The sequence below is a fragment of the Agelaius phoeniceus genome, chromosome 6, assembly GCF_051311805.1.
Source record: "Agelaius phoeniceus isolate bAgePho1 chromosome 6, bAgePho1.hap1, whole genome shotgun sequence".
Classification (NCBI taxonomy): domain Eukaryota; kingdom Metazoa; phylum Chordata; class Aves; order Passeriformes; family Icteridae; genus Agelaius; species Agelaius phoeniceus.
Window position 1 is genome coordinate 47766365 of NC_135270.1, and position 22168 is coordinate 47788532.

Below are 22168 nucleotides of genomic sequence, written 5' to 3' on the forward strand. Positions count from 1 at the left end.
CTTAAGATTTGCATCTCATCTTACAAAAATTTTTAAATCCTTTCCTAATTTAAGACTAGCAGAAGGAGTCCAGAATATGCTTCTAGGAGGCTCCTTGGAACACCAAGCAAAAAGCACTGCACTACCATCTATCATGACATTTGAATGCTGCTTCACATGGCCAGGGAGTAATAAAATTACATGCCTTATGCCAGCCAGCCTGATACCAAAGGGACAGATTATTCTGAGATAAACAAATTGAGGCTTATGAGTGTTTGTGGGGAGGAGATGCCTTGTTGAAGCAGCTGTCCATGGCTGCAATTCTCAACCATTGTACTTGGGGGGGGGAAAAATCTATTCAGTGAGAACTTCCTTTTGTATTGCAAGATGGCAAAGCTGTGGTTTCTAGAGGTATGTGGGTGTCAGCACTCCAAGGGAACACACACAAACTGAGCTCCCTGTACCTCACTGGTACCTCTGCTTCCAGGCACGGTCCCTGTGCCTGAGGTCTTGTCCCCTACCCCACATGAGCCCAGCTGGAAAGGCTTTCTGCCCACCACACTCACAACACACCCAACAGACAGAAAACCAGTCCTTAGAACATGGCATTTATCTGACAGAAGACTTGTGCTGCACAGTCTCAGAACGTGGGAAGCTGTACCTTCAGTCTGTACAGATTCATGCTTTAAGGAAGTCAAAATCACCACCAACACCAGCACATCTACCTGGTAACAAAGCAAAGATTTCAAAGTTCAAATCCAACAAATGGCATTGTATCTCAGATGCCCCCCTTCTCCCAGGTAAATCTAGCAATATCTAGAGTGCAGATATTCTGGGGTCTTCTCCTCTGACCACTGCTCCATTTAATTTATTTCACATTCTTAACTTCTCACCTGAGTCACACGGAGGTACTTTAATACCCATTTTTCTCATTTTGTGAAACTACCTCTTTTCTTACAAGCAGCCTGAAATCTTTTATTTGGGGCAAGTTAAACTTTCATCTGATGGCTACAAAGTAGGAAAGGGTTTTTTTTAAATAAAAGACAGAACCCTAGTTGAAAGTGAAGTAAGACAACAATGAAAACAAGATTATTACACTGCATGAAAATAGTTTTAAAATCCATCCTATGTACTCATACATTATTTTTGTTGCTGTAGAATGAAAGATGTTTGAAATACTAAACAAGTGTTACATTTAACACCTCAAACACATCTGAACTGACCAGTATGAAATTTCAAACAGTACATTTTTGCAGTTTAACCTCCCTTTATTACATTCAAGCACCCTTCCTTGTAACTCTCAGACTAACTTGACAGTACCAGAAAACTCCATTTCTGGAGAGAAAGGAGTTCCAGGTATGTCTCTTCAGACCTGTACACTTGTCCCTTTCACAATTTGTTGGTACCAGGTTAGGCAGGACCCATTCCTTATCATCTCAGCAAAGGAAAGACAAAGGTTGCACACATCCCAACAAAAGGACACTGTGGCAAACACTCCCCACCACAGGCACCAAGAGGATAAACAGGGAGCCAACTGCAAGGTCACAGCACATACCAGCAGTGTGCATTGACATTGACTCTTTCTTAAGAAAAAAGCCAACTACCCCAAAAACTACACACACAAATGCACAATTCAGAAAGCTAGTCTTTGTTGTAAATTTATGGGCAGGGAGGAGTGTGTGTGAGAGATTTCATTTTCAATATGGCTTCATTTTGGGGATGATAAACAAGAACTGAATATTTCCCAGCCTCTGCCTATGCAGATATATCTTTCAGCACCTCTTTACCAGTTACACAAACTACTCAAACTGCAACACTATATATCAAAAACAAAGCAAACAGACAAACATCCCACACAGAACAAAAACAAAAACCCCACACACAGAACAGAAAACGCCCACCACTATAATGACTTAAATCTAGTGTTGACCTGGTAACCTCCTTTGGCACACTAGTCAGACAGCTGCTTTAAAATCCCAGATTCACTGATTCAAAATTATCACACATAGAAAAGCTTATTTAAAATAAATGTGCTGAAGGCCAATCTGCTTCTCACCTCCTTTGCATATTAAACATTGCTGGTAGAAGTGACTGAAGTATTTTACTTGAGTTACTGCTCAAGTTTTGAGCTGGGAATTATATGCTACCTATTACAGAAAAAGCAACTGTTCAGGAACTTTGTGTTTTAAGCACCATTCAGAGGCATTTAATCAACTAAAAATAAATCACTCTTCACCATTAACTTACTTAACTTACAAAATACTTAGGGGAATTAAGATTAATGCACCCTGAAGGGAGAGACTTGCATGAGTATCAGTAAGATCAAAGTGGCTTGTGGGTTTGGGCTTTTTTTTGTTGTTGAAGTTTTTAATGTATTTGGTATTTAAGGTTATTCCTTTACAATCTCAAGAGTTATAACTAAGTAGATATAGAGTTATTGGTAATATTTTCTACTTCTTTAAAAGCCTACTGAAAAGAAGCTTTAAATAAGTTGTCCTTTACAAATGGGTGACAGTACAAGCCTGACTGCAAGGGCTGTGTGCTAGAAGAGCACAGCAATTTACTGGGTTATAAAAACAACTGCTTTTTACTCTCTCATGCCAACTCAGCACTCCCATCTCAGTGTGTCTCTCTTACAGCAGGTTTGGCAGAGCATTCAAAGCCTCTAAAATGAGGTGTCCTGCTAAGCTCAAGACTGGGAAAGCAAGGCAGTGTATCTTCTTTGGATACTCAAGCAGCTGCCTTAAACACTACAAAACCTCTAAGTGCTGATCAAGTGTGATATGTACCTCAACACTGGTAAAAGCTGCAATATGTCAAGAAGAACCAAAACAAATAATGACCTGGCAGACAGCACAATATCCAAGGGTTTCAAAACAAAACTGTTTGAAGGCCCTACTATGCAAGATGCTCAGCACCTCTAGTCCATCAAGTCAGTGTCACTTAAAATCAGGTCGTATGCCATACAAAGAAAGGACAATTGCAAGTTAACTGAAATGCTTTAGGAAACAAAAGGCCAAACTGCAGCTGCATCTAAGGGAAGACAAATCTTCAAGCAACAGCAAATGATTTGAAATCTGAATCCCTCAATTGCACAGAATTTGGACCTAGCAATTCATAAAAAGAGAATGGGCTAAGTGAAAAAAGGGGCTTGAAAATCACCTCTGCAATCAAGATTTTGGCTCAGGCTACAAAGAAAATGCATACTGGAAGAAATGTGAGACAGCTCTACCAAGTTTGAGAATTAGAGCACTCTGGTTTAGTTCCTTCTGCATGACTGGAAGCCGGGAGCTAGCTTAAGTGCCAGAGCACTGAAGTGTAAGCAAGGCTTCTAATAATGGCAGCTTTTGTGGTCCTCTACTACAGATCATTCCTTCTGCATGTAAAACTGTAAAAATACATCCACATGCTGTTCAGATAAGCATTTGCCACAAACTCAGAAAACAAAGAGAAAGCTTTCAATACTGACACACAGCTTTTGAATATTCAGGAAAACACAGAACAAACACACAGAGAGTGGGGCTTTTCTGGTTTGGTTGTTGGGGGTTTCTTTCACTTTTTAAAATATCAACAATGAAGAACTGGCCTTAAGACACTTACTACCTTAAAAGGGCAGCTCCTTGTAGATGAATTGTTTTGCTTTGAAGTAACTACACAGTCTTGAGAGACTCCAACTAACTCCAACCTCAAACAGGTTACTAGTCAAACTAGAAGAGCTTTGACCCTAGGGGTTTTTTGGTGACCGCAGTTTTTGATGGATTTTTTTGTTGTTGTTGTTGGTTTTTGGTTGGTTGGTTTTGCTTGGGGTTCTTTATAATTTTTGATTTTTTTTTTTTTTTTTAATGCTTGCTTGGCTTAGGTTTTTTTTAAGTGAAATGTATTTTACTTTTAGAGTAACTGCTTCTTGGGACTGACACTGTTTCTTCAGAAACTTCATCTTGACAAATGACCATTTTAACAGACTTAGTAGCTCTGCCCATAGTATCAAAAAATTCTGAAAGAAATTTACCTCCTTCCAGTTTCTATGAGTAAATGTCCATGCCTTCCTTGGGACCCCAGTAATTTAGCTTTACTGTAACACAGCTGCTCCAAAATCAACCAGGCATTAAACTCAGCACCAACCTCCCCTCCCCTATAACACACACTGCACACCTAACGGGTCTTATTGTGATATAATTTTGATGCTCCACTCCCTTGCAAATACTGTTCCAGTGGATATATTACAATAGGAGCACCATCAAAAAACCAAAAAAAAAACAAAAAAAAAAACCACCAAAAAAAAACCAAAGCAAGACACCCAAGAACCTAAGGTTCCAAAAGGAACTTTTCTTTTTTTTGCTTCTTAAACATACAGCAAACAACTTAAACAAACTGATTTCAAAAATGTCTATGTAAGGTAAATAAAAGCAAGTTCTTTAGAGAAGAAGCATCACCTACTGTAGTTTAAAAATATTAATAACCCACTAAATAAATATCTTCCTGTCCTGTGAAAATGGATACAAATACAGTACTTTTCCTTTGTGCCAAGACAAGTCTTTCCTACGAGCTCCCAAAGGAGCAGATGTCTATCACTGTTATCTTGATAACCTAACACACACAAAATGATGTCATTTTAAGTCTAAAAAACAAATTAAATAAACATCTAGAGACTTTTAATAGTGCTAATTATGAAAGAGAACAGACAGTGGCAACTCCACAGGGGCCATTTCTGTCTGCTGAGCAGCTTTTTATTTAGGCACTTTTACTGGCCATATGAGGACCCAGCAGAATTTAAACACTTCAACTCCATCTCTTAATCATAATGGAAAACAGAGAGGCACAAGCTCACACAGCTTATATTCAAACAGCCCATCAGAACAGCTATTTCAAAAAGTCATTCTGCTTACTCAAAGTACAATGTGCACACACTTTAATTTTCTGCTTTATTTGCTCCTTCGAGTTTGCTCATTTTATAAATCCTTCTCTTCAAAAACCAACATGTGCAAATGGGAGATGCATGCATGCATGAGGAAGTGACAGCATTTCAATTTCTGTGCATTCATGAGCAGGTGCCTTTCTTAACTTGCATTGATTGGTGTAAAGTCCATGCACCATGTAAAGTAGGAAATATACCCCTCCCTGTGAGCTATCTTTAGCAAAGAAATTAGCACACTAAAACTCCCTCCTGTCCCCAGGTCTGTGACTTTCTCTGGTTCAGCAACCTGCTCAGCAGGATAAATCCCATCATTCTTAGCCAGGGTAGGTGTCTCCACAACTTTCACACCATTTCTTGGCCCAAGAGCACTCACATTTGCCAAAACACTGGAGGGTCAACATAAACTCAAGCAGACCTCTACAACACAAACCACAAAAGCTTTCAGAAGTAAATAAAACTCTGCTTTAGATCCATGATCCCCCACACAGTTCTGAAACCCAATACTCCTTCAAAAGGACAGCAAAGCATTGCTTAAAAGACACCTCAAATACCTGTCTGAGATGGGAATGAACTGTGGAAGAATTGCTTACAGGTCTAATAAGCCACTAAAAAGAACAGTGTACAGAAAGGTGGAAGTTCATTCCAGAGCTTCGTATCAACAGCTGAACTGGGATGCTGTTGAGTGGAAAGCCAAGGCCAGCTGAGTTTCAGGCACAGAGACACCTTTGCTTGCTCCACAGATCACTGCTTGGAACAAGCCTGGACACCAAACCTTAATCTGGAGCCAGAGTTCTGTGAAATCAAAGCTGTGGACTGAACCCTGTGTATCACAATACAGAATGTGACAATAACCTCAATGAAAGTGACACTGGAATAAATAACACTTTTACAGGCAGAGCATGCCAATAAAATTAGAATATAAATAATTTCCTTTATTACCTGCCATTAAAAAGAAGAAGTTATTTGCTTTGGGAACTGGTATGCAACTAGGGGACTGTTTGGAAATCATACTTTATACATTTGTGGAATTCATCTTCTCTCTTTAAAGACTTTTTAATGAAAAGTTTTTTAATTATATGGAGCTCATTACAGAAACAGGCAATAAAGTTATCTTTAGCTTTTATTTTTTATTTCAAAAAATGAACCTCAAAGCTATTTGCAGCTGTAAGTAGCACACAGGCTGTTTTCTAACTTACCCAAAATTGGTAGGCTCTACGAAACTTAATTCACCCCTTAGCAAAATTTCAGCTAACAAAAATAGAACACTTGCCCAAAGTTGAGGCAGCAGGAGTGAACATGGCTGTCTGAACAGCAACTTACATCTCAAACCTAATATCCAAAAATACATAAGTGGTAGAGGACTGAAATACTCTGTGGCTTTAGCATTGGTAATAACAGCAACAGTCAAGGAGATTAACATCAGGCCTTGGCTTTGGTTAAGGAAAGTCACACACTCTCACATAACTCTTTTTAAGCCATATAAAGGACACTGTGGGTGTGTTCTGCAGTTCAGACATCCCAAGAATTGCTCTCAATTAACATGTCAGAGGTTAAGTAAATGCTGCTGTGTGGGAACCAAACAGCTATTCCATACTGTAAAATTTTACAGGTCTCCTCCATCTGCCACTGTATGTTAGGACACTGCTCCTCTCTTAGCTCACTTTCTTCATTTGTCTGCACAATGCATTCACACCCCTCTAGCCTATTAAGCAAAACAAAGACATGATTGCAGACATATGTCAGGTTATTCTGCCCTTTCCCCTATTCTAGCTCCAGGAGAAAAGTAGTTTAAAAGTCAAACCATTCTCTTCCATCTGTTTGAGGTCACTATTTTATTCTGCATTCAAATGCACATAGAGCCTCAAGGAAAAAAAACAGGTCTCTAAAATCAGTCCTCCCTTGAACTTCCAGATAGAACTCAATCTATCAGCCAAAATGCATCCTGGAATCAAACCCAGTAATCTCAATCAGGTGTCCAACAGCATGCTACTAAGTCACTTGGAATGTACCTCTCACTAGCCTGGGAACACTTTTAAAACTGACCTCTGCAGAAACTTATTTCAACTCTGAAGCAGCAATGTTTGTTTAGTTCTTCTGGAAATGATCAAGACCATTTTCACTAACAAAGCATCAGACAGTCTGGCTGCTAGTGATGAGTCACTTGTCTGTCTCTTTCCCACTGAAATATATGAAAATCATATACAAAATGATCATGATTTTTGTGATTCTTGTGTTTGTTCCACTGCAGCAGAGTGGGTACCCATTTTCAGCTGAAGAACTAAAACAGAGACTAACATCACTGGTTCAGCATTTCCCAAATGGCAGCACCAAGGTCAGTCACTCCCTTGCCCTGCACACAGCACTACAGTAAGTGAATGTCTTCACAATTCACTGTGGACAATACCAGTCTTACATGCAACCTCCATGTCTCATGATCATGCTCCTGCAGAAGAGAAAGCCTAACTCAAAACATTTTTGTCACTGCAGAACGAAGACAGCTTCATTAAGCTAAGTACTGCATAAATACATGTAGGCAGTCTGTGCCTGTAGCAAGTTTAAACTAGCTAAAAGTCAAATGAACAGAAGCAGAAGCAAACACACAGCTAATAAGGTTCTACTCCAGGTCATGCCAGTGGCAGAATCTCAAGTCCTGAAAGGCCCACTGCCTTACTGAAACACAGGCCATCCCTACAACAGCACCTTACAAATCATTATTTCTCACAGGAGTTGGTTTATTTATTGTAGAGTTGTGAAAAACAGAGGCTTCATGGCTGCTCCCTGTTGTTGCTTTGTGCAGCTGGAACTTCAGGCCACAAGAACATGCACACTGCCTCTGGTAAGTGGAGTAGCACAACTCCCAGTGCAGAAAATATTGGAGACTCTATGAACACAGCCCACTCAGCTGTACAGAAAAGGGAGAGAACTGCACTTAGGAGTGCATGACATCAGCAAAGCATTTGAATCAAAAAGTTTCTGTTGGAGCTTTGGATACCTTTGTATGGATATCTTTGTTCATGAGAAAGTTGACACTCTGTTAATAATTTTGGAATTTAAAGCTCAAGATGAAGAAAGGTTGGCCTTAAGCCAAAACAGTTCCTTAGGGAACAGGAAAGGAAAGCAGTCACTCAGGCACAGTATAGCTTAACCCATCAATCTGACAAAGCTAGCAAAAAGAAATTCAGTTTTACCCCATTTCAGCAGGCCACTGCAGGTACAAATTTTCCCCTAAGAACAGAAAAATACTTTTTTGGCTCCAGGGTGTGTGCATTTCTAACGTTTTGCTGTTTACTTTGCTAAGGACTAGATCACTAGCCCACTAGAAGTAGCCTGCCTAGTGGGGAAAGATGCCAGCTCAGAAAAAAGGACACTGCTACTTCCAGAACTTTATTTATAGCTTGAGTACAGTTGCCAGTCCCTAAGCTGTGCCCAAATCTGGAGCTCCAAGTTGGAATTTCTCTTTGCAGTTCAGTTAAGAGCTCTAAACCTGACTCAGTGCTTCAACTACAGAAGTGGGAGTTGTTTACTGATCTGGAAGCTATTGGTATTGCAAGACCTTCACTGATCCACAGGGAAAAACTGCATTTGCCTCAGCCTGAAAACAAAGTCCTATCAATTCCAAAGGTTAGAAATAGATTCAGCAACTCATGGGCAGCTAACATCCTTCAACACACCTGATAAAAACTCTGCTGCTTGCCACCTGTTTTACACAAGTATGGAGCAGTGAAGCAAAAGGAGGACACATGTCTGAAGAAATATGCCTTAAAAGTAAGGTATCCTTGCCCTCCATGATCTCTGGGCCCAGCTAAGTGATTTAGGTGGGGACAGGAGGATTTGTGGTAACATAGTCTCTAAAATGCAGTGAATTGCTTCCCTTTACCCATCCTCCTCACTTTAATGAGAACACTTAGGGTTTTTATGAGTTTCTTACTAAAGTTGTACATGCCACACAGTCACAACTTTTGTCAGAATTGTGCCTCAGTACAACTTATTTAATTAAGAGATATTTCCAACCTTTTAGAAACACGAGGTAATCTGTCAGGTATTTAGTAGCCACAACTGCAGGGAATAGAGGCAACAAAAATACAGCCATGACCACACTAGCATTTCTTCCAACAGCATTTCTCATCCACATACTCCAGATGTGACCATAATACCCATCCAGGCACAACCAAGGGATGATCACATTCTTTTCTTTGTCAGCTTCAAGTTTTTCATGTAAATGCAAGGAATTTTTGCTTGAGAGAGCATTATATACTGCTGGGGCAATTACTGCATTTTTGAAGGTTAGGAAGCTAGATGTTTTCAAAACAGACCCTTTCATAAAACTGTTTTATTTACTGGTATCAAAGTGATTTTTTGTTCCTTAGAAAAAACACTAAACCAAAGATTGACACATGAGCAGAAGAAGTTCAATAAAGCCAGTTCAAGCTTCCCCTGCCAGCCTGCCTTAGGCTTCTTCCAAAACTCCACAGGTATGAGCATATTATCCAAGCACTGCAGAAATCAGGTGCTTCTCTTACATGGAATCTTCAAGTAGCAGCACCTACCTATTTAAATACTCCCTACAACACAGCAAAGGGAGAGGCTAATACCCTTCAGATTTTCTAGCATTCTTCCATCTGCTTTCAGTTTAAAGACAGACAAGCATTAGAATTCAGAGCAAAAAGTCACATAAACTTCGCACTATGAGCAAACTTTCTGCTGTGCTCAGCCTTTTCCAAGATATGGCACCAATTCCAGAAGTTTTATGATCAGCCATTTCTCTAGTGAATCAGTAGTATAACTGTTATTAAATGCAATTAATGACATTCTCTTGAAAGCTCATAAAATCCCACAGAGCAAAATGAGTCACATGCTCTGTTTCAAAAGAGGTGCCCTCTCAAGTCAATAAAACCTGCAAAGGTACAAATGTTGAGGAAGTTGGAAATGCAAAGATGTTGCATGGTACCACTGATAACATGTATTACATAGACAACAAATAAATTTAAAAATCACCAAAGCCAGCAACAACCAGTATTGTCCTCCATTTTAAGAGTCCTGACACTTTCTTAGTAGCCACCAGCAACTGAAACTTCTCATGCAGTTGAAAGCTGCAAGATGGCACCTTTTCAGAAAATTGCAAATGAACAAATTCAGTTAGCAAATTTCTAAAATAGAGAGGTTATTCAAACAGAAAAAAAGGCCTCTTCATTGCACTAACCCCTCACAAGTTGTGTCTGGTGAAGCACATACAGGGACTGATCTTTAAAGCTTAAATCAAACCCAAATTCCACCAATAACCTGGCTTGCTTATACGTATCTCCAGCAGAAACTCTCAGCTTATGAGATCAGGAAAGTGCTGAAAAAACACTAATATTTGGAATTATGCTTTTGGAACAGACCTGTCCTTGTTTTCTGAAGTAGCATTATCTGTATTAATGAGAATTTTGCTTTAATGAAGAGATCAGCAATACAGCTATACAGAGAAATCTGATATTAGACATAGACAGACTAGACAATTACATGATCTGAAATGTCAACTACCTTCTGAATATCAGCATTAATTTTAGTAGGCACTTATGTCACCTTCCTTAGATACTGTTTACAGTACCATTGAATTTATGTCACACTCTTGGTTGCTCCTGCCCAGTACAGAGAAGGGCAAGTATTCTTTCATACCAATGTCCTTCAAAAAAGGAGGAGGAAAATACCACTTCATTCTAGATGATCTGATCTTCCAAATTCAGCAATTATGCCATAAACTTGACTTTGGTCCATTAAGTGAAGAGGAATGTAAAATGTCAAGTCCAATATCATGTTTTTAGGAGTTTTTGTTTCTCTTGAGCAAGCAGAAAATTTTGTTCCTGTTGTTTGTCAGGAACTTCTCCCTCACAGTCTGCAAACATGTTTCCAGCCAGTAAGACACTACCCTCACTTTAACTTAGGCTAATGTTTTTATACTGCTTCATTAAACAATGCCCATAACTTCAGCCTATTTAAAAAAATCTCTACTATTCAGGAGAGAAGTAGCATAACATTTAATTATTAAGAATATTTAATATCCCAAAGCACCTATGTGGTTGCATGTAATAAAAAACCCTAGTAAAACCTACTTAAATCATGTACTAAATGACAAGAAAACCTCCAAACATCTGACAGAGACATGAGTAGAGCTGCAACATTATACTCCACATCAATCTCACACAGAGGTCAATTACAGCATAGATGGCCTCAGTTACCCCCAGACTGATGGAGAGTTGCAGGCTGCACACACCACATCAAAGGCAATCTCAGATTAGCATCAAGACCTTGGACTTGCCCTGAAGATATGACTGTGTCAAGGAAAAAGAAGTTTCTTATATAATCTTATTGCCACAAAAAAAGTTATTTTTTTGTAAACTTTGTTGTAATTACATTTTCAGGACCAAATACAAAGACTGATGAGCTCTATCTCACAACTGCTTTGTTTACATACTGTATATACAGTCCTCAGGCAGCAAGATTCACAGTATTTAATTTCTGGACTATAATAGGAACATCACTGTCACAGCTGCTAGTGCAAGCCTCAGCTACTGTTTCCATTGAAAATTCTGTGTCTAACCTATTTTACTTGTTACTAGCTTTATTGGATTGGCTCAACAGCTAGGTCAACAAGCAACATAACACATGACTTTGAATCACTTTTCTTTTCTCCTGACTCTGATCTTGCTCCAGGTACTTTTAAAAGAGGTCAGAGTATCAGCTTCAAGAAAGAAGAAAAAAAAAAAAAAGAGAAAAAAGAAAAAAAAGCTAGTGCATGAAAGCTTCAACACCTGAAGGACCAGACTATCAGACAGCAAATCTTGTGGGGGCAAGGAGAAAGAAGGTTAGGACTAGTCTCTCTTGTAGACTCCATATACATTTAAACTATTTACTGAATTACAGAAACAAACAGCAACAAGAAGACAAACCAAAAAACCACCCACTAAACCCCAAATTTCAGCCTCTAGTTATGACCAAATGGAATTTCCCCTTAGAAATCACAAGTCTCAGGAATGACATCACATTGCATCAGCATCTCCAGATCTCAGCAAGAGACACAGATCAGTTATCTTCAGAAATAGATTATATCCTCCCCTACACCATCTCAAACTTGGGTTACTTTGTTTTCCCAGCAGGCTGCTGGAACTTGCACAGATGAGTCACACAGCACATCTGACTCTGTCATTTTTCACATGAGCCTCTCTTTCAGACCTCCCTAGGCAAATCCAGGAGCAGAGTTGTGGCAATGACATGAAAGAGCAGTGGGCAACTTTGGAAGAGAATGGCATGGAAAGGCACTACTCTACATATCTTCTGTATTTTGAAGACAAAACCAACACACAGTCCCTTCTATATATAAAGATGAAGTGTCTTGGGTAAACACACTGGCATAAACTCCTACAGTTTAGCTGGCTTGTTCATTATATGATTGAGACACACAGAAGCATTTTTACAATCCTAAGTGGTTTCAGCCTGGTTTATATACTGTACAACATTCAAATCTGGCAAAAGACATGTAGAAGGAAACAGTAGAACAGTTACCTCCTCACTGAGAAGTCCAAATACACACAACAGTGAGCATACAGAAATCCTATTTAGAGTAACTGAGTTCATGCTATGGCTCTCCAGCAGCAGCCAACATGCTTGTAACCCTGCAGAAGTGCTCAGCTGTCACCAGCCTGGTTTTAGGGGAGCACTGTTACAGTAGAGGAACACTGACAGCTCAAGAATGACATCCAACAAGTGCAGTGTGAGACTCTGCAGTCATTCCTGCACTTGGCTCTCTTAGAGGAGTTCTGAACAACAAACAGCTGCTTGAACACCAAAGTACAGTGTAAGAAGTCTACCTTCAAGCTAAGCAAAAACTTTATTTTTCCTATCAAGATTTATAGTCTAGTGTTAAAAACATTTCTTCATCAATATTCTATTTTCTAGCAGCCTTTTAAGAAATGGTTTCCTGTTTTAAAAAAGTCTTATGCCTAGAAACACTACTTCCATTTCAGCAAACCCCTTCACATACACAACCCTACCACAAAACAGCCCTTTTAGTACATACATCTCTAAATGCTGACAGTCTTTGAGGACAACAACTTCTTCAAAAAAAGATGAAGGCAAGGAAGCAGCCTCTGGCCACGAGGAATAGATGAAGATAACCGTATTGTCATTTGCAGAAGAATAAGCATGGCTGAACGTACTTTACACAAACACAATTTCCTCTCCATTTCCTGTATCAAGCTCCTTTGAGCCCCCAGCCCCTGCACAAGCAGTCACCACAGATTAATGAGCAGAGAGCAGAAATCTCACCTGATAGTAAGTCTTAATGTTTCTGATCAAGATGGTGAGGTTTTGAACCCGAAGATAGGTATCATTATTTACATGCTTGTTGACACGTTGGTTGGTTGGTCGAGGATCTCTATTAAAAAGGAAGAAAATAAAATATTATTAAGCTGGTGTTAAGACTTAACACCTCAATAGCACATTCAAGTTTGTTAATTAAATACACTGAGTTATACAGGGTACATAAGCATTAATTCATGATAGAATAAGCTCATTATCTCTGCACCTATGTGTAAGTTGGAAATATTTCCTGTGAGTCACAAAGTACCCTACTGCAACCCACACAGGATTTCAGGTCAGCTTCCCTTCTTACCCATATTGCCCTGAAAAAAGAGCATATCTAGTTTGTGCAAGCTAGATCAAAGCTGTCTCAGATAAGATGGGGTTTTCCTTATCCAAATAAAGGCAAGTCTAGGAAATACTATCATGGCTTTGGAGTTTTATGACAAGAAAAGGGTATTAATACTTGATTGGTGATCACTGTAAAAACTTCAAAGACCAGATGTATCCTAAACTGAAGGGAAAAAAAAAATACTGCATTTATTACCCCCCATACCATCTTACTAGATCTCTAATATACATGCTATGTTTTTTGTTTGATTTTAAAAACAAATCAAAATTGTACCTGAAGGAATTTTATTTCTAAAATAAAAAGTAAGACAGAAAAAAAGCTGCAAACTCTTTCATACAAATGTGCATCTTCGGATCATCTCAATACACTCACTCTACGAGTCTGGAAAAAAAAGGAACCCAAAAATCTTTATCTGCCAATAGCACAGATCAAAGATTTATGTTTGTCCTCTAATGATGACTCTTATCAGCAGACTCCTACACAATCCAAACACCTGCCTCCCAGAGCTCTGCTCTGGCTGTTAATTAAGCCATTAACAGCTCTTCCAGGGCCAACTATTGAACTCAGGCGTTGACAAGAAAATAAAAGAGGAACTGATCCAATATTTATTTTTAAAATATATCTGCCAACGTTTACATAAGTATATCAAAGAGTTTACATAAATATGTTTACTTTTTTTAAAATGCACGACCAGTCCATAGCACCTCGAGTGAAAGCAGTGCTATGTGAATAAGTATGAAAAAAATACATAGATATTCCAGAGATGAGAGAAAACTGCCTTGACAGCAGGAAACATCTGACATGGTATTTATGTATGTGCATTTAAGCAGACATCCAATATTGGCATAAACTAGCAAGACACTACACAGCCTTTCCAACAGCAAAAGACTTTGTATACACATTTATAATATAATAAATTATGAAAGAAAGAACAAAAAGAGGCAATTGCAACAAGCTTTTAAAGTAAAATCTGTAGTAAGTATTCCATGTTACTGCTGCTCAGACAGAGGAGTGCAGAAGCCATACTGGTAACAGTTTGACAGGATGGGTCCTGGTTGAGGGAGAAGAATAAATGCCACCTGGGCCTGAGCTCAGACAGCAGCCTGCCTTCAGTGCACTCTGAGCAGATGCTGTACCCCAAAGGAAGCTGGACACAGCTTTTTTAGGCAAGGCCATGACAACAAAGTGGGAAGCTAAAAGGGAAGAAGCACTCAGTAAAGAGAAGCTGGCCAAACAGAAGGGTCAAGCTACAGTTTTCATTTCCATGTGAAAGCTCATGGAATTGAGTACACTGCCACGCCACTGGTCACTGTCCGGCAGTGTTCCCAGCTTTGTAGCCAGGAACTGACATCTTTGACTGGTTAGCAGTCACTACTCTACAATCCTTCCCAGACCTGCAAAAAATGGGTCAAAAATGCACAAAACACAGGACACCAGCCACAGGAAAGCAGAGGCTATTTCTTCAACAGCTGCAGCAGTGGAACTGCAGGACTTGGATGATGTTTTCAAAGGCACATAAGAGACAGAACAGCTACTTCCTAGGCAAGACCTGCTCATTCTTCCACAGTGGAGACTGTGTTACAAGAACATAAGCACCAGCAGGATCAGGCCCTCAGGAGCAATTCCAGAGCTTTTATCCTATCATCTTCGTTAAGGGTAATTGATTGCTCCAAGAGCCCTTAATGCCACTGACCTCTGGGTCCTCTTAACCTCCAGCCAAGCTGCAGCACAGCTCTGGCACTCCTCCATCACAAAAAAGTTAAAAGCTTTTCTGAAAATAGAATGTAGCTCAAAAACGTGTTTTCTGAACACATTGAGTAACCAGTTTCACAAAGCACCCCAGCTTACTTCAGAGAGGACCCTCTGACAAGATGTGGAAATCCAGTGCAGCCTACACTTCAAACTGCCACAGCTTATTGTCTTCACAGGAAAATGGAACAATGCCTCCTCAACAAGCCAGATCCCGTTTCTTCTTTCTGTGCTTAAAGACAATCCTACCCTAAAGAAGACAGGGCTGTTGGTACTACACTTTGAACATTATAGCCCTTGCCTGTATGGTGAAATTTGTTCATCAAGAATTTTATAGAAAAAAACTCTAAGGACCACACTGAAAATTAAAGAGAGGGTTTTTTTGTTTGTTTTTGTTGTTGGGTTTTTTTGGCAATACTAATCAGGTAACCCAAACAAATTCATGTTTGGATTTATCTGAAAAAAATCCCCGAACACCACCTCAAGATGCCTTTTCAGTCCTTTGATGTCTGGTCTTCCCCTTACACACAAATATAATGAAAACTACATTTCTTCTTTCTTTTTTTTAAAACCACCTACTTCTCAAGATCAAAAAAGTAACCTAAATAAGACTGAGGCAGCATGGCTGAGGTGTGACTTAGGGAAGTACTCCACAAACCAGTAAAAACCCACCCAAGCCAAATAAACAGAAAAAAGTCTCAAACCTCACTATATACCTGAACATTTTAAAGAAGTTGTCTGGTTTGTACATGCTCAATTCTTCTAGGAACAGAGAGGAAAGAAAGGGTCAGGAGACACAGATCAAGTAACAAGTTCAGCAGGTGTGGGGCCACCAACACAAGTGCACAATAATGCAATCCCTGAAGTCATAAAACTAACCATAAAAAAATAACTAAATTTTAAAATCCAAAATGACAATCCCATTCTTACAATTTCTGACGAGCCATTTTGAGGAGCAAGGGGAAAGCCCTCAAGCCAGGCCCAAGGGTTATGAGAAGCCAGAAGGAACTGAGTGGCCCAGCATCCTGTGGCACTTGACTCTGCAGGCAAGGCACTAACCAAAACTGCACCCACAGCAGGGCTAGTCTAACTCCTTCCTCTGTCAAATGAGACGATGCTACCAAGGCTGGCAGATTCCTAAATTGCCTAGAAAATGGAAAAATGCACCTCTACATAGCATTCTAGAATTTTAAATTAAGCATATGCACATCTCTAACACATCTTCTGGTATTTGTGCCATTTGCTACAGACCACGAGGAGCAGGCACTCACAATGTGGCTGTTCCTGTCACGTGGTCTAAAGTAAAGCCAACAGATCAATGGTACCACAAACCATGACAGCAATTGAAATGGAGAAACCTATTATTGTGCATTGTTATAACAGGATTTTAACACAAATAGCATTATCAGCAGTATTCCTAACACACATTCCTGTTTGCTAAATGTTTTGACAGGAGAGCAGTCTATTTTCAATTAGAATAATTAGAACAAGCCAAAGTGAAAACACTTCTGTGCCTGCCTAAACCTCTATGTAATTTCTTACAGGAAGTTTTATTTGGGAAGTGAGGCAAATATTTGCTTATGCTTGTAGATATTATGCCACAGCTGCAACTGTAACACTGAAGGCAGTCATTGCAGTGCCACCACGTGCTAATTCCATACCAGGAAGTGACACACAGACATCTGAAAAAAGTTCTTTAAAGTATGTCTGCAGAAAATATCATTGACCTGGTACACATAAATCCATCAGCAACACAAGCTTGAAACACAGCATTTCCACTTTGAAGATTAACATTTTTGCATGCATTCAGCCAGTACTGCAAGTCTGCAAAAATCAACGTTGTCCTTCATGCACAATCAGGTTGGGATATACACTTGAGCAGGACACAGGCAAAGGAAACCATTCATTTACAACAGAATTATTTGAAAAACCATTTATCTTGTTTTAAAATCTAATAAACTTGGGGAAATCAAACACTGCTGTCTGACTCTTGCTACTAAATTTACACATTTAACAGCCAGGTGCTCCTACTGGGAAAAAACAACGCTCAGTTTTCTTAGAAACAGTCTTGCTTGTTTTAGAGATCACTATAAGCAAAGGGATCACCAGCCAAGCCCAACAGCTGGTGTCCTACAGACTACAGGCTGCCAAAGCCCAGGCCAGGTTCCCCCCCTCTGCCCTTGTGCCATAGCTACATTTGGCAAGCCTGAGCAGACCCCATTTTATTCTGGGCTGGCATTCCCAGGGGCAGTTCATTTCTGAAGAGGATGAAGTCAAGGAACAGCCCTATTTTCACATCCTGTCACAAAGCCAGCAGGGACCTGGCAGGCTGGAAAAGCAGTATTTAGCTGTCACATATCTCTGGTGACACAGCTGCCTTGCTGAGATGAACCCACCACCGAAAAAACGTTGACACTGCAACACAAAGCAGCTGGGATCTTCTCCACCCAAAGCTGCCAGACAGCATTTTGGAAAAACCTGAAGTATTACAGCAGAAATTAGGGGCTGACTGAACTCCTACAGCCCCCCCACGACTCAAGCAGCTAAAGCCTTACTTTCACTCAGCAATCTCCACTCAACAGGTGTATCTGGATTTCTTCACAGATCCACCTGTCTTTGTCTCCTGAATTAAGATCTGCTTTGCTGCAGGGCAGAAATGTTGTATTTTTAGTAATGAATTTCCCAAGAATCTGACTTTCAAAATCTTCACTGAAAGAAACAGCTTGACTTGCAGCAAAGCACTGCATCACACCTGGTGTTTAGATGCAAGATCACATGCCCCTCTTATTTCTGTTCCCATAATCAGGCAAGCAGGACAAAAAAAAATTCCAAGTGAAACAACACACAAGTAATGAGGCAGCTGCCCACATGAGGAGCCCAGCTCCTTCACCCTGCCTCCCCCTACTCTCTACATGTGTGTGCATGCCTGCATCTGTGCTTTCAAGCAATCAACACTATCATGGCATGGCAAATCCAATTCCAGGTTTATCAAAGGCTCTCATTAAAAGGCTTTTAGCAGGAAGAAATCTCCAGCCAAGCACTGAAAGCCATCTTCAGGAACCAGGATTTAAAAAAACTGATGAGTGAGAATTTTTAAAAACACTTTTTTTCTTTTAATTCTGAAAGCTTTGTGGGGCAGAAACATGCCTTGCAAGACTTGCCTGACTTACATGTAAGCAGTAATTGCATTGCAATTTCAAAAGTTAAAATCAAGGAAAAGTAAAGGTCAGTCAGTGCCTCTCCTGAGCACCTTGCTAGGTCAGGATACACGGACCTGAATAAAACTGCCATCCTTCCTATATTAAACAATCTTGGGGTCTCAGTACAAAGCTTTTGGTTTCAAGCTCTTTAGTCACCATTAGAAGCACTGCTAAAGCTGCCTAGAAGACTCCAACACTTCACTTTCTGAGACAACACTGCCAGAGATGTTTGTTGAGAAAAAATGCAAAGAAAGAAAAACCAAATCCTCACCAACTTATTCACCTGACAGCTTAAAACTCGTGAACATGCCAGGGCACCTCTCACAATCAGAGATTGGACAAAATGCCAACCAGTGTCACTGCACTCAGCCTGTATGCTTCTCTTCCTTATTTCCATGAGATCTTAGAATTGTCTCCTTGTCCCCAGACCATTGTTCAGTTGCTCCCTCGAGTTTAACAAACAAGAGTTTACCAACTCTTAACTCCTTAGACATAGTTCAATGTCCAATTACAAATATTTAAGTTTGCACACACCACCTAATAAAACTCTCCTAATGCCACAGTCATTCAAAAGCCACATCACTTCATAAATTCATTATTAACTACAACTTGGTTAATTTTTCTTGTTTTGAAATAAGATTACTAATGCACATATAATTTTATAAATGTATTAGATAACAGTGCTGTTTAGTTAAACCTGCAGCCAACTCAGCTGCTGTTCTTTGACAGTTAGGTTGGTCATCACTGTGCCAAACACAATGGTCAGGAATCAAAATTTAACTTCTCACATCTTGGAAAGCTACAAGCATGGACCTAAACGTTCATACTTGAGGCTCTAATTTGCAGAAAATAATCTTTTTGAAGTGTAATTATTCCTTTCAAAATTCTAGAAATTATGCCTTCTCTTTACAAGAGGCTTCTATCCCTGCTAGTTTACACCACTAGTTTGTTATGTTATCTCCATGTGCTGGCTGATCTGTATTCTGTTCTGAATCGTGGATTTTCACCAGCTTCACTATTTAAGCTTCAGTTCACAAATTTCACTCCTGGTAACATCAAATCAAAAGAAAATGTTATTACCTTCTCACGTGGAGCAGCCAGGTACCAGAAGGTAACAAAATTTCACAATCTGAGTGGGCGAGGCACTGATTGCCAGATTTAATGTTATTTCTCAAGATTTTAAAGGCTTCTAACAGGAATTCTTCATTTAAATGCTTGGAGTAGCACTAGAAACCACTGGCCGAGCTTCAATTGATTTCAGTCACTTAAGAGAGCACACTGCCAAAACTGAGTGACTTCCAAACTCTCCTCCCCTGAAAGCCAGACACTTGTCCCTACAAACTCTCTCTCAGATGTATTTCAGAATATTTAAAATAAAATACAGTAAAAACAGTCAGGCTCTGCACGCAGCACAGTAGATCAGCAACAGGAAAGGATGTGGTTAAAAACAGCACAAGTCCTAACGACAATTCAATTCGGTGTCAGGGTATTTTCAACACTCCCTCTTTTGACCAGTTTTTAAGTTCCCTCAACACATGGCCTTACAGTGCCGCCGGAAAGAGGTAGCACTAAAAGGTTTTTCCAAATTATGTATTTAGTATCGAAGTTTACACAAGAGCAGACAAAGTTCAGATGAAACCCTCCCAGTAAAGCTTTATTTGATACTGTGCTTTCATTTCCTTCTTTTTACTGCCACACACCTTCCACTGTAACACTGACTAAGATAATTGGGAGGAAAAAAAGGAAAAGAATATGAAAACCACACACATACCACGCAAAAAAAAGATTAGGAAAACAAGTTAAAGAACACTGGACCTGGATTAGTTCGGAGCTTTTTCCCCCCCACTGTTTTCTGTTAATTTCAAAGAGCAAGCACAATGAAAGCGCTCCGGCCCCAGGCCGCCCCCGCGCCTGAGGAAAGCTCTGGGCCGGAGCCCGGCATCCGCGGGAGGGCCAGGGCGCTACCCCCTCACGTCTGCTGCCCCCCGACCCCACTCACATCTGCAACATGATCTTGTTCAGGACCACGCCATCCACCAGGTCCATGTAGACGCCGAGGTTGTCCTGGTCCTCGCTCCCCAGGTCCCCGAAGGTTTTCACCTGCCGGAGGAAGGACAGCAGGGTTGGGGGATGGCGGCCGGACCCAGCCACCCCCGGCAGGACAGGGCTGCCCCCTCTCTCCCCGCCGCCCCGCTCTGCTCACCCATGTCACCAAGGGGCTCTGCAGGAAGAGCTCCAGGAGCTCGGAGACGGTCACGTCCATGTCGCCGGGGCTCGGGCGGCGGCGGGAGGCTGCGGGCGCGGGGCTGGCTCACTCGGGAGACAAAGGCGCGGAGCCCATGGCCCGCCGCCCCGCTGCCCGCCGGGCGCTGCCTACAGGGCAAACAATGCGCGGCTCATCGCTCCCCCGCCCCGCGCCGGGGGCACACGCGGGGCCGCTCGCCGCGGTCCCTCCTCCCGACGGCAACAGGCCGGTCTTCCCCGCCGAGCTCGCTCCGCGGCTGCAGAAGAGGTTCCCCAGGCAAGAGCGAGCCACGCCGGGAGAGAGCTCAACCCAGCCGCCACGGCGAATGCCCGAGGGCCGGGAGCAAAGGCGCGGAGCTCCGACGGGACAGCTCCGAGCGGCCCCGTAGCCGCTCCGCTCCAGCCACCCCGGTACCTGTGGCGGGGCGCGCCCGTGCCCCGGCAATTAGACCCGGGCGGCGGCGGCGGCGTGACGGGCAGCGGCCCCGGCCAATGGGACGGGCGGAGGAGCCCGGCGCCGGCCAATGGGCGGCAGTCCCGGGCGGCCTCGGGGGCGGGCCGTGGTGTGGGGTCGAGGCATCGCCCGCACGCGGCAGCGAGAGCGGCCGCTGCCTCTGCCCGCCCGGCGTGGGCGGCCCCGGGGGTGGCCGCGGCTGCGCCTCATTCCCGCTGTAACCGGGGTGATGCGCGGCCTCGCCTGCAAACTCGCCCGCGGTGCCGCGCCGGGGGCGGCTGTACCTGCCGGGAGCCACCCGGCGCCGCGCCCTCCTCCGCTGGGAACGGCGCCAGCGCCGAGCGGGAGCGCGCGGGTGCGAAGTTTACGCTTTAAAAAGCACGAAATTCCCCACCAAGTAATTCACAGGAGCGCTTCCAGACGTGCCGTGTAAAGCCCTTAGTGCAACTCAAAGAAGTAAGAGGGAAACTCGGAGCAGGGCGAGCGGCACAGCCTGTTGCGCTCCCGCTCGGAAGGAAGCGGCAGCAGGTGCCCGTGAGGGCGCTCCCGCCCGCGCCGGGACAGGAGCCCGGTGAGCCCGGCCAGCAGCCCCGTCCGTCCGTCCGTCTGCCACAGCGCCCACCGGCTGCCAGAAATTTATCCTATCTTTAGTTAGGAAAATAAGCAATGCCAGGTAATCTGGATGATTGCTGCTTTATTTATGGCAGGCTCAGAACTTGAAGAGGAATAATTTAGCCGTGAAGCTGAACAGTGTAAGGCAGGGTGTCACACAGTGGGGCTTGGTTGTGTCAGGGTTTCTGTTTGACAGTTTGCTCTACTTTTCACAAATGTAATCGTTTGTCTCTGGTATTTATCAGTCTGTGCATCAGCCACTTCTTCGTGCATTCTGCCTGTTTCTTGTTCGATCATACTGAACTCACAAAATAAATTTTGGATCT

General features: G+C 41.9%; 1 protein-coding gene across 3 annotated transcripts in view; it reads right to left on the reverse strand.

The window, feature by feature from the left end:
• Positions 1-21398, reverse strand: part of CCDC88C (coiled-coil and HOOK domain protein 88C) — a 97082-nt gene extending 75684 nt beyond the window's left edge. For all 3 annotated transcript variants that reach the window (XM_077180624.1, XM_077180625.1, XM_054635327.2), the window contains exons 1-3: positions 20736-21398; positions 20532-20632; positions 13199-13307 (exon numbers count right to left, since the gene is read on the reverse strand). In XM_077180624.1, coding sequence (XP_077036739.1) covers positions 13199-13307; positions 20532-20632; positions 20736-20795 — 270 coding nt within the window. In that variant the 5' untranslated portion in view covers positions 20796-21398. The remainder of the gene's footprint in view (positions 1-13198; positions 13308-20531; positions 20633-20735) is intronic.
• Between the last annotated feature and the right edge of the window lie 770 nt (positions 21399-22168).